The sequence below is a fragment of the Rhinoderma darwinii genome, chromosome 4 (assembly GCF_050947455.1).
Source record: "Rhinoderma darwinii isolate aRhiDar2 chromosome 4, aRhiDar2.hap1, whole genome shotgun sequence".
NCBI classification, from domain to species: domain Eukaryota; kingdom Metazoa; phylum Chordata; class Amphibia; order Anura; family Rhinodermatidae; genus Rhinoderma; species Rhinoderma darwinii.
The window spans coordinates 362,032,204-362,045,706 of NC_134690.1; the positions used below are offsets into that span (position 1 = coordinate 362,032,204).

Consider the following 13,503-nt stretch of genomic DNA (forward strand, 5'->3'; position numbering starts at 1 on the left):
GCTATATCTAGCCATTAGTCATTACCCTGCCCATATTCTGACCTATTGAGATAAGCAAATGGTTTTCTATGTGAATTTGTCAATCATATTCTATTCCTAGGATCTGCATTTATCTATCAACAGGATAGTTGATAAATGTGTGATCGCTGGGGACCCCACCGCTGTGCCCCCACTCCACCGATCACTAGAATGGGGGTCCCGACCGTGGTGAGGAGAACTGTGTACGCTGCGTAGGTTAAGCATGTGCCATTTTAATTCACGGTTGTGTTGCAATAAAACAGGAAAAACTCCAAGGTGGTAAATACTTTTGCCCTGTATATGGATTATCAGAATTGTCCCTTAGGTGCTGTGTGATCACCCGCGTCTACAAGATTTCTTACAACTCAATGTCATCATTTGGACTGTAGTTTACTGTGCTGCCCATCTGTAGTGGGAAGCCTGACCGCGGCTGGCACACTGTTGTGGCGCTCATGCTACAAGATTATCTGTGCGCCTTTTTCAAATGTAATTCCTGCAGTTTGTTTTACGTGGCGCAGTTTTATCAGTTCTGGGACGAACTCCAATGTCAATTTTTTAAGAACATTTAAAGTTTCCTAGAACTGCATTTCTTTCCAAGATAAGAGATTGGTAATCTGGCACATGGTCTGCTGAATTTGTAGGATGTTTGGTTATTTACTAATATAAGTTTGATTAAATGTTGTTTTATTTCTCAGATGGTTCCATTCGAATACATTTATAGTTAGTTTTTGTTAATATAGAACATATTTTTTATTTTCTGTTTTTCCCAAACTTCTTATTATGTGTATTATGTAAGCTGTAATTCTGGGAAATGAACTCTGGCTAGCATTTATCTCCTCAGCCTTCGGCATGCCACATCGAAAATCCTCCAAATAAACTAGTACTTAAAGGGAACCGGTCACCAGCATTTCACCTATTAAACCAGCAATACCTGGTGGTAGTGGGTGAAAAATCATTTCTATATAACCTATAATTGTCTACTTAGTCGGCTCTGTAGCTTTGGTATTCAGCTTTTGTATTCAACCATTGTTGCTAGGCAAAAGCCTGTACATACTTGGCAAACGGGGCGTCTGAAGAACTCCCTCATGAATGTTTGACTGGTGACTTACCAGAGCTTCCCTTCATGGTGACTGGTACAGTCCGTCTCCCCTTCTTCTCTTTTTTTTTTTTTTTTTTTAAATTGTCCTGTGATTTTCATTTAGAAACATTAGGTTACATACCTAATTTACTCTATATAAATTGTCATCTAAAGTGTATCTCTAGGGTTGTTTCTGCAGATCAACAAAGAGCTGGTTTTGGAGATTGGACTCTTGGTCTGTCTGGGTCCAACTGCTTGGAGAGCCATGATTCCCAAAACAGGACCAGATGCCCTTGTTCTCAGAATTGTCATGGGTCCCAGCGTTTAGACGCAGTTGATCATACATTTATGGCTTGTCCATAAATAAATCTCTATAATGGCAAAACCCTTAGTAAATGTTCAATTTTGAACACCCCTTTTTTTTTATAAAGTTATTTTTTGCGTACACAAATCGGTGCAATTTACAACATTTTCAAAATATAGGGGCAAAGTGTACAGAAAGAGAAAAGAGTAGTACTGCATACAAGAGAATATACTGAACTATAAAAAGGCAAATTAAAATGTTTTCAAACTCTAGTATGGGTGAATATTTGCAGAGTGCAGAATGGTCAGGACTCCTTAGACAAATAAAACAACAAATGGGACAAGGGGTAAAAGAAAAAGATTGAAGTAAAGGAATAGGGGCCAAACAGTGATGAGTTACAGTAAAGAGCCAAAATAGAGATATTCCGAGTTGGGTAAATAGGTGGCATATTTTTGTTGTACTGCTTTTTTGTTCTCTTCTAGCAGTTTCTTCTCATGGGATATAAGTTCCACTAAAAAGAGCTATTAAATTGGTTCCTTGCAATGGAAAGCACTTTCTGCCACTGAATAATTGTCATACCGCTTATTACATAACTGTTTTGAATAATTAATTTCCATTTCTGAATAATTGTGCCAAGCCTCAGTTGACTTCTTTCCGGAGCTAAGCTTTACTTTTATCCATTTTGAAATTGAACATTGGCACATATGGGCATTAAACCATAAAAATCAACTTTTTTATTTTTTTCTGTTTTTCAGATGAAGTCATTGCACTTTGTGGGAGTTGTGATATTTTAGGTGCCTGGAAACCCCATAAAGCTGTTATCTTACAACCTGACGCCAATGATTGGTAAGTTTTATACTGACCGTTTATACATGTACTGTTGTACTTGCTGTGTCAATTCATTCTTGGTTTTAACCCTTTTACAGCCAGGGGTTTTGGGACATTTTGCACCTCTAGAAGATGGGACTATTTTCATTCTTTTGATATGTATGAATAAAATCTGAATTCTAAAATGAAAATTTTATACTAAGCCCCCATACCCATATTTCTTGAGTAGAAATGCCACTCAGCACTTTATACATACGGGCGCCTTTGTGTAATTTTGCATCAAAATGTAATTTATCCTAAAAAAAAAAATTATTTCTTACAAGTTCATGTTTATAGTTAATCGGTCTCAACCAGAAAATAAGACCCTCGGTACGTCCTAAAAATAAAAATGTTCAAGCTGTACAGAGTTCATACAGGTCACTTATGTCTGTCTACATCAAAATATTTTTACTAAATTGCCAGAAAAAAAATCTGGTTTTAAGATGAATTTTTTTTAAAAAAGTTAACATTTAAAAAACAAAACAGGATTACACCCCTTTATAAACAACCACACGCCCTTTTTTTTTTTTTTTTTTTTTCCCTGCAAGCAAGCTGACAATTACAGTTATAAAAGTGATGTTTACAGCCATGACCACCTTCATGAAACTTTGTGACAAATAGAAGTAATAAAAAAGGCAACAATGGATTTAGGCCTCATGCACACGAACGTGCTTTTGTGGCCGTAATTCCCCCAAAAATCCACGGGAGAATTGCGGCCCCATTCATTCCTATGGGGCCATGCACACGAACGTGGTTTTCACGGTCCGTGCATGGCCCAGGTGCCCGCACCGCAGAAAGAACAGGCAAGCCTTATTATGGCCAAGTTCTGCAGTTCGGGCTCATTGAAAATAATGCACAGCCCGGCAGACCCGAAATTCACGGCCGTGCACATGGCTACGGTCGTGTGCATGAGGCATTAAAGAGGCTCTGTCACCACATTATAAGTGCCCTGTCTCCTACATAATCTGATCGGCGCTGTAATGTAGATAACAGCAGTGGTTTTTTATTTTGAAAAGCGATCATTTTTGAGCAATTTTAGATTTATGCTAATTAGTTTCTTAAAGACCAACTGGGTGTGTTTTTACTTTTGACCAAGTGGGTGTTGTAAAGAAGTGTATGACGCTGACCAATCAGTGACCAATCAGTGTCCTGCACTTCTCATTGTTCCAGCCCAGCATGATCCACAGCACAGTGTGATTGTGCAGTGAAAGAACGGTGGTAGTTTTGTAGTTCTTGAAGATTATGTGAATGATATAATTTTTGTGATCCTTTTTCTCAACAGTACGATCTGGAAAGCAAATGTTACACTCCCCAGAGGAATCCATGTACGGTATCGCTATTTCAAGGGCAGTTTTCTGGAGCCAAGGGTATGTTTTTGTTCGTTTTATTTTTTTTAATTTCCTTTATACTGTCAGATTTGGACTGAACACATTTTTTACATGGTGACAATTGCTCTATGTGGTTGTCCTGGGAAATTTTAAAGACTGGCTGAAAGCAGGGGATATGAGAAAATAACAAAATAAGTATTACCTGGTAAATTCTCTGCCGCTCCAGTTGCTGTCCAGCAGTAAAGAAGGACTATCGTCATGTGACTGCTGCAGTCAATCACTGTCCTCTGCGGTTATGTTCGCACGGTGTGACCACTGAGGACCGTAATTGGCTGCAGTGGTCACATGCGGATAGTTGGAATTTCATCATTGCTGGGCAGCAACAGTGAGCTATGGCGTTAGAGTGGCAGGGGATATACCAGTTGAGCAATACTTATTTTGTTGTTTTTACTACACCCTGCAGCTAATTTTCTAAATGTCCCAAACAACCTCTTTAGGCTATGTTCACACGGGGTATTTTGCCGAGATTTTTGACGCGGGAACCGCGTCGCAGAACTCTGCAAAAAAATTGATTTCAATGGGAGGCGTCGGCGTCTTTTTCCCGCGAGCAGTAAAACTGCCTCGTGGGAAAAAGAAGCGACATGCCCTATCTTCGGGCGCTTCCGCCTCTGACCTCCCATTGACTTCAATGGGAGGCAGAGAAAGCGTATTTCGCGCTGTTTTATGCCCGCGGCGCTCAATGGCCGCGGGCGAAAATCGCCGTGAAAATCGACGTGCAGGGAGAGGAATATCTGCCTCAAACTTCCAAACGGAATTTGGAGGCAGATATTCCTCCTGCAAAATACCCCGTGTGATCATAGCCTTAAAGTGTCTGCATAAGAGTAAAAAAAAAAAGTTGGCTGATTTTAGGATACATTTTTTTTCTTTTTTTTCCAAAATCACATTTACATTTGTAACGTAGGTAGTTCTAACAGTTTCTGTGAATATCAGTCTGTCAAATGAATTACTGTTAAAAGGGTTATCTCTCTGACAAACCCTCCTGGGGGAATCTGGGGCCAGTCATACATTGCAGTATTAAATGTAAAATGACATGGTAGCCATCCAATTAAATGACTGTCCATGTAATACATGGATAGGCTGGGTCTGCTAAAGTGGGAGCTGCTGATAGTGGCTGTCCGGGCTTATACAGGGGATTCCTGACTGGTAGAACCCCTTCTATGATATCTATATACCCCAATAGGGCGCATGGATTTGTTTTTCCTAACTGAACAATTGTCCAAATACCCTATTGTTTATGGACATTTCCGAAGTGGTTTAGTTGCCTGTAGTTTTTAATCATTTTGTCATTGTAATGGAAATCTGCTCTCCATGCACTTTCCTTTGGGCTTGTGCTTATACGCAACAGCCAATGTGAACTTGCAGAGCTGCAGTTTAAATCATGGTGGAGAGAAGCAGCAGCCCGAGACTGAGACAGAAGGTCTCAGATTTCGGACTGCCTCACTCCCTTTACATAGTGCAGCTAATCTGCCGTCATTGATCATAGCTGTACCTTCATGGTGCAGAACTATAAAGCATCCAAAACTGAAGAAAATAAATAGCAGGAAAGCATTACCCAAAGGCCTCATGCACACGACCGTAGTGTTTTTCTGGTCCGCAAATTCCAGGACCGTGTTCCGTGAAATGTCATCCGCAGTTCATCCGTATGTAATCCGCAGTTCATCCGTATGTAATCCGCAAAATGCGGATGAAAAAAAAAAAGCCTAGGTAAAACAGGATGACGACAGAACTCATTCCCGCTCGTCGCCTAGCAACACTTCCGCAAACTGCGGATGACATACGGAGGTGTATCCACAATTTCCACGGGCCCATTGACTTCTATTGGCATGTCCGCATCGAATTTGCGGCCCGTAATAAGGCATGTCCTGAGTTTCTGCGGCACGGATGTGCGGACATGCGGAGACCCGTGAAAACACGGATAGTGTGTATGGGCCCATAGAAATGAATGGGTCCGCAATTCTCCCGTGGATTTGCGGGGGAATTGCGGACGCAAAAACACGGTCGTGTGCATGAGGCCAAAGGCTCACACCTGGACATCTGCTTAGGATTGCCCCTTTCTATGAGGCAGGTCCCCCGTGACTAGCTGATCATTGTTAATGACACAGGGAGACCTTGTGATTGTCTGGTAATGCCGGAGTAACCACTCTGGATTTATAATGCGAGGGCGTTATTGGTCCTCCGAAGTGAGAGCAGCTTATTGTAGTGGCTCTCTCCTCTATAGCGAATTGTGGCCCTTCCTTATGTTCCCATGCCCTTATGGAGCACATGGAAAGAGACGTATCCCTCCTGAGATGCAGATCTATTGATTTCTAGGTCCGCAGTGCGTCTACAGAAGCAACTTTGTCAATGTGTATGTGTGTAAATAAACACGGCACAGTCCTGCAGAAAGATCACATCTCTGGTGAAAAATAACTACGTTTTTGACTATAGCTATATTGGTAAGTTTAATCAATGCAGATGTTTCACTTTTAATTTACAGACTAAAGGCGATTCATGCCAAGTCATAGTTTACAAGTGGGAGACTCATCTACAGCCACGATCAATAAAGCCTTTAGGTATGGTCATCTGCCACATTTAAAATGGATGATTTCGTCAAACTAATGTTTTGGTGTGTCACACTTTGCTTCATGATTCTGTAGATATTGAATCATTTTGGACATAGTTATCAATATATAAATGAGTAATATAAAGTAACACGCCCGACAAAACCAATTATAACACATATCTTCCTCTAAGATGTTGTTTTTCCTCTGATGTCTTTATATTATTCTTTGCACATTTGGGCATACATTTTTCCAATGCATCTAAATTAAAAATGAAGCTACTTTGCAAATAGACTTGTAATTAAGGGGAACCCGTCACTAGGTTTGGCGTTCCTAAACCACCAGCATATCATTATACAGCTGGGGTTAAGTGTTTCAAACCTGCACAGGTCAAAACTGTCTGTTTAGGCATTAGTTAGTAAAATAACTTACTAGTTACTGAAAGGAGTCCAGGAGAGGAGTCTGACGTCATTGGGCACATGCGTATTGCGCACATTTGGCCTAGGACAGTACACATGTGCAGCGTACTGTCTTCCGCTTCATATATGCTATGCGCATCTGCCCGATGCTGCTCCCGGACTGATCTCCGTAACAAGTAAGTTAACTATTGCCTTAACGTCTAATTTCGACCTGGGCAGGTTTGAAACGCTAAACCCCCAACTGCATAATGATATTCTGGTAGTTTAGTAACTCCGGGTTGCCTTTAAGATTGTCGTTTTTTTTTGTTTTTTTTGCCTACTGCTCCCAACCGAGACCTATATTTCTCCATGGTAACAGACTACAAACAAATCCTGTGTAGTCTGATCCTGCAGTCACTTTCTTTCACCTGTCCCTTTGGTCTTACTAACATATATTTGGTAATTATTTCAAGAAATAGGGGACAGATGGAAGACACTTTAAAGAGGCTCAGTCACCACATTATAAGTGGCCTATATTGTACATGATGTGATCGACGCTGTAATGTAGATTACAGCAGTGTTTTTTATTATGACCTATATTCGCTTTATGCTAATGAGTTTCTCAATGGACAACTGGGCGTGTTTTACTTTATGGCCAAGTGGGCGTTGTGGAGAGAAGAATGACGCTGACCAATCAGCGTCATACACTTCTCGCCATTCATTTACACAGCACATAACGATATAGCTATATCGCTATGTGCTGCCACATACACATACACACACATTAACGTCAGGACACATCAAGTGTCCTGACAATGAATATACATTATCTCCAGCCAAGACGTGTATTCAGAATCCTGACCCTTCGCTAATACAATCCCGACACTACAGCACAGGAAGCATAATCTCGCGAGATTACGCTGTAAACTGTCACTTCAAACGAGATTACGCTTGCTGTGCTGTGGATTTGGGATTGTATTAGCGAAGTGTCAGGATTCTGAATACACATCACGTCCTGGCTGGAAGTAATGTATATTCATTGTCCTGACACTGCAGTAATGTGTTAGTGTGTTTATGTGGCTGCACATAGCAATATAGCTATATCGCTATCTGCAGAGTAAATGAATGGAGAGAAGTGTATGACACTGATTGGTCAGCTACATACACTTCTCTGTACAACGCCCACTTGGCCATATAGTAAAACACGCCCAGTTGTCCATTGAGAAACTCATTAGCATAAAGCTAGTATAGGTCATAACTCCGTCAAAAATGATCGTTTTTCTAAATAAAAAACACTGCTGTAATCTACATTATAGCGCCGATCACATCATGTACAATATAGGCCACTTATAATGTGGTGACAGAGCCTCTTTAACTGCAGGAACAGAATGCACAGGTTTTTGTTTTTTTAAGGGGGGGGGGGGGTGGGTCTGATACCAGAGAAACAAGAGTCTGAATAGTAGCAATAGATTAAAAAAAATGATAGGAGGCTTTTTGTAAAGGTGCTTAATTTTTTTATTTTAGATGCGCCCAAAAAATGCTTGCGAAGATGGGCTTTTGCTTTAAATCAGTACTTTAAAACGGAAAAAAAGAAGGGGCACTTTAGCCGCTCACACTGATCAGTCCTCACTATCGATCCCAAATAGCAGTGCACAACACATGCAATTGCATAATTACGTTTTGCTAGTCATTAGCCCCGTTACCCATGAGGTTCGATTTGGGGGGGGGGGTTTGTGCCTAGGAGATTTTTGCTTTTATATTTAACATAATCCACAATCTATGTTGTTTGGTGTGAGGCTGCAGCCACCCCAATACACCGATTTCAGTTGGATAGAATACTATTTTTAGTCTTTGTCTGGGATCCACACAAATGCTATTATAACCTGGAGACTGAATGATATAAGTCGATGGTCTTGTTTTTACATTTTGAGTTAATCTATTAATAAAATATTACTAATAAGTTATAATTTAAGTAGTGTGGAATAAGGGTTTTTGTTCCCTAAAGGCAAAGGGTAATTGGTGTATTCTTGATTATGCCCCAACCACCTTATACTCATGCCGGACTCTTCCTGATACTGAAATGCCCAGTGCCCATCTTCAATCATTCACGCACAATGCAGGAAAACTTTATAATGGAATTGTATAGATATTGTGCATCGACATTTCAAATCGCTAGTGAGGAACAACTTGTATTCCCAGCGAGTACATGCCAGTTTGAGTTCTTTTTGGGGGGTGAACGGAGGTGACTGTTTCCTTTTTGAAAAGTTTGTCTGCGATCTGGCCTAGATGTTCTGTAGCTCAGAAACTATAATGGATCTATTGGCTTAAGGTAAAAAAATCAAGAGTAGTGAAAGGGAGTGTTCAAATCATTTTAATATCGTATTTTCAAGACATGAGAAAGAAACATCTGTACTGTGAACCTTTTTGAACCAAATTTTGTTAATCAATGTTTTAAGCGATTTAAAATGTAACTTTTTAAATTGACTTTTTTATTGAAAAAATGTTTTACCTTTTTAAGATACAGCTTCTATGTATCCTGTGTATATATGAAAGCTGTACTCTTATTTCAAAGCCGATTCCAGCAGTTCAGCTGACTTGATGGTATCGGCTTCGATAGGGACGATACAGCTTCTATTTATACAGGCTACATAGAAGCTTTATCTTAAAAAGCAAAAAAAAATGTATTAATAAAATGTATGTTTTCAATTACTTAAAACCTAGATATATTTAAAAAAAAAAAAATTGGGTTCAAAGGCACACATATTCTTTAAAGGGCCTGTCTGAAAGTTTTGTTTTATTGATGGCCTAAATATGAGATCGGTGGATGTTGGACTCCCAGGATCCCAACCAATCAGCTGACTGAAAGGGGCCGCAGCATTCGTCGCTGCTACCTTTTCGTAGTTTACGGGCACAGCGCCGTACACATCCGGAGTGGCTCTGGATGGGATTGCAGTTCCAGTACCATTCAAGTGAATGGGACTGAGATACAATTCCAGGCACAACTGCTACCTATGTGTATGGCACTACGCCTGTAAACTGGCAAAATGCCGCAGCCCCTTCAGTCAACTGATTGGCGGGGGTCTCTACTGGTCTCATGTTGATAAACTATCTTCAGGTTCGGTCATCAACAAAAAATGTTTGGACAACCCCTTTAAATATAGAACATAGAAGGTAAACTAACACTAAACTCCTGTTGATCAAGGGTCATAAAAGTATATTTATAGTAATAAACCTTGGGTACAAAATACATATACAGAAAACCCCCTGCTATTGAAGCGTGGATTAGATGGTTAAGTTGAAGTGTATTGTATTTTCAGTATTAACTGCAGCATTATTAGAGCTATAAAAGATTCTATATTAAACTCTATTTTATATGTAGTGCAAAATGGCACCATAAAGTAATACATCCCGAAACACAAAAATAAAACCTCTAAGCAACATCGATGAAAAAATAAGTCCTGGATCTTTGAATGTGGCCAAAATTCTTTTTCTTGTGATGTTTTTGGAAAAACTGCATGACACCCAATATGGTCACTATATTAAGTTTTTGCTCAGCTTTCCCAGAATATCAAATGCCAAATCCATTATGCAGCAGTACATCCCCTCCCCCCCCCCCCCCCCATATCTCTGAACATTTGCTGTTCAGAACTCTAAGGCCACTTTTATACGGCATTATGTAGGTCAGTGTTTTGCAACAAAAGCATAAAAAGTATAATGGAGGAGCAGAACAACGAGAATACCGGAAGCGCCAGATCCGTCACTTGATGGATTTGGCGCTTCCAATATTCTTGATCTGCTCCTATGAGTGCAGAACAGAACCTGGAACGTGTGAACACAGCCTGTCAAATCTTTCCATTGTCGGATACGGACTGTATGTCTGCTGCATTTCCCGGAACAATCACAGTTCAGGGATCCGTACTTCTACATCATAGTTATGTATGAATACTGTTCCATACTGTAATCATGTTTTCAATATGGACAGTAGTCCCGCGGGGAGGCAATTTCTCGCAGCGTCATGGATGACTGATGCTAGAAGTCCAACATACGGTCCGTATCTCATGGAGTGAACACGGCTGTGGGAATAAAGCCTTACGCTTTTCTGTGTATGTTCCACTCCAGGTTTACAAATACTGATGCAAAATACTTACCTACATACTGCTGTTTAAAAGTGGCCTTAGCAGGGTGATAAAGGTGTACGGATGCTGTAGTTGTCAGCCTTACTGCTTGTTACCCAGCTTTCCCCAATATCGCTATTATAAAAGGACAGGTGAATGGTCCGCCTTGGTTCTTTCTCACATTTGTGTATTTTGTTCAGCATTTGGATGCCAAAACCAGGAGTGTGTCCAAAACATGGAACAGGCACAAATATTTAATTTTTTTCTGTGTTTTGCACCTACTCCTGGTTTTGGCTTTCAAATACTGATGCAAAGTCCGCAAACGTGAATGTGGCTTAATCCAGAACCAGTGTTGGTCATAAACACGAAGCAGCTTTGTTATTTAAACCCGCAATCTACAACAATTTATGACAGAATTTACAGACTACAATGTACTGAAAAAAAATTAGTCTAAAGATCTCCATTTGCCAAGGCCGTTTTTTATTTTCTTTATCAGGCCCATTCTGGTTTTCTTGAATTGTACGCCCTGTTTCCCTTCTCCATGAAACTTGACTCTATTGTTTTGTTTTTTTTCCCCTTAACCCCTTCCTGCTGCAGCCACTTTTGACCCTCTTGACAGCCTAATTTTTCACATTTGATATGTCATTTTATGTGGTAATAACTTTGGAATGCTTCTACCTATCCAAGCAATTCCGAGATTTTCTCGTGACACATTGGACTTTGTTAGTGGTAAAATTTGTTGTATCTGCTTGTAAGACAGATGGTTATACCATACAAAATAGTTGCATAGAGATCACGCTTGCTGTCATTAAGTCCCATACAAATGTTACCGACGTGTCGGGATTGTGAATAGACATCGCGTCCTGGCTGGAAGCGATGTCTATTCACTCTCAAGACACTTCAGTAACGTTAATGCGTGAGTAAGTGACAGCACATGTGCTGAGTACATGAATGGAGAGAAGTGTATGACGCTGATTGGTCACTTGGTGACAGAATTTCAACATGTATAGAGATAAAGTAGAGCTGAGATTGTAATTAATGTAAAACTGGTATATTCATGTGTCATATGTGGGTTTACTTAGGGCTGAGTGAATTTCTGGAGAGATTTTAATGAAGAGAAAGTCAAAATGCACAAACATTGCAGACTCGAGATGTCAAACGGAATCTGCCTCACCTGTACTATGAAGTTAGGGCATGCAGCTTATATTAGCAGATTGAAAAATTATTTCGCAGAAATTTCAGAAATTGTACCCTGTATGTTTATAGTGTGAGGATTTAGCCGGTTCAGGCCAAGACTATTTGGAGTCTTCAGGACCAAACCTAGTTGAGCCATTTTTGGCACAGTTAAATGGCTATAACTTTATTTTTTATTTGCTGAGCTAGCGACGTGATTTTTACGGGGTTTTTTTTTGTTTTTTGTTTTTTTTTAAATGGCCATTGCGAGTATCACTTTCATGGACAAAATTGTAACTTTGTTAGACTTAAAGTTTGAAATAAAAAAGGTAGTTTTTTTTTTACTTGCTCTATTTTATTTTTTTTGGGTAATATGTGTGATTTATATTTGTGATCGTCTTGGTCGACCGTAAAGTTTGATTTATATTACTTGTCTATTTTAGGGTAATTGGGTCAAGGCTAGGCTATCGATTACAGGGGTAGGGGGGGGTGTTGTATTTTGTGTTTTTATATTCTTCATTTTACTTTTTTTTTTTTTTTTTTTTTTCGTTTAATATTATGTTCTGTCCCTCAAAGGTCAGAAAAGACCTTTGAGGGACTTAACATTTTTATTCAATATTTTTCTTTGCACTATACTTTTCCACTGTTATAGGGGCTGCACAGCAGAACTGTTATAGTGTTTGTATTGTCACGGTTATGGTTGTGCTGGGTCTGGTTAGACGCATCAGCAGTCTCCTTCTACCGACATCCTGACGATCATCTGACCAGTCACATGACCACCGGGGCCAATACAGGCAGCAGAGGTTTAGAAATTCCATTTTCAAGCATGCTGTTAAGGCAAGATTTAACAGAGTTAAAACAGCAGAGATCAGGGTGTCCTGATACTAGACGTATTTTTAACATTCTTTAAAGTAGTTCCGCACAGAAATGTTGGGTGTAACAATTTTTTTTATTTTTTGCTTTGGAAAATGCACAGAAATATGAATGATTTTGTCTATTTATATTTGAGTTTACTGTTCGTTTTTTTCTTTCTTACACTTTGTACAGAAGAACAATTGTGCAGAAATGATGGAGAATTTGGAATCCATAGTAAGTAAAACGTTCTTTTTATCGTAGTATTAACCTTTAGGTTCTGAAGCACAGAAAAGCTTAGAAAAAAATTTACTGATTATTTCACGTGCAATTTAAAGAAATGTTAAAAAATATTTATATTAGACGTATAAATCTCCCTGGTACCTGCAAAATTGTATGTAATGTACAAAAACAGACGCAGGTATCCCATAGCTAAGTTTTTTTTAGAATGTAAACTGTAAAGGGACACGTAAGTTGAAAAAGGCCAAAACTGTTCTAGCAACACTTGATATGCTTCTCTTTCTAGATCCCTTTGAACGGCAGGACTTTTGGCTGCATTTTCTGTTGCTGAGAGGCAGCTTGCTACTGAAGAAATCTCCTCCCCATGCTCTGTTTGTTAGTGACACCAAACATTGCTAAGCCTCATCCTTCTTTTTTTTTTTCCCTAGCCCCTTTCAATGCTCTAGCCAAGCACAAAGAGAGGCAGGAGGTGGGAAGGTTTGCCAGACAAATAGTCTGCATTTTCCCGTAGGACATTTCTATTTTATTCC

The 13,503-nt window shown here is 39.6% G+C and overlaps 1 protein-coding gene across 3 annotated transcripts in view; it reads left to right on the forward strand.

Moving 5' to 3' along the window:
* Nucleotides 1–13,503, forward strand: part of GPCPD1 (glycerophosphocholine phosphodiesterase 1) — a 101,226-nt gene that overhangs the window by 16,086 nt on the left and 71,637 nt on the right. For all 3 annotated transcript variants that reach the window (XM_075863052.1, XM_075863054.1, XM_075863053.1), the window contains 4 exons: nt 2,156–2,246; nt 3,550–3,634; nt 6,132–6,207; nt 12,929–12,970. In XM_075863052.1, coding sequence (XP_075719167.1) covers nt 2,156–2,246; nt 3,550–3,634; nt 6,132–6,207; nt 12,929–12,970 — 294 coding nt within the window. The remainder of the gene's footprint in view (nt 1–2,155; nt 2,247–3,549; nt 3,635–6,131; nt 6,208–12,928; nt 12,971–13,503) is intronic.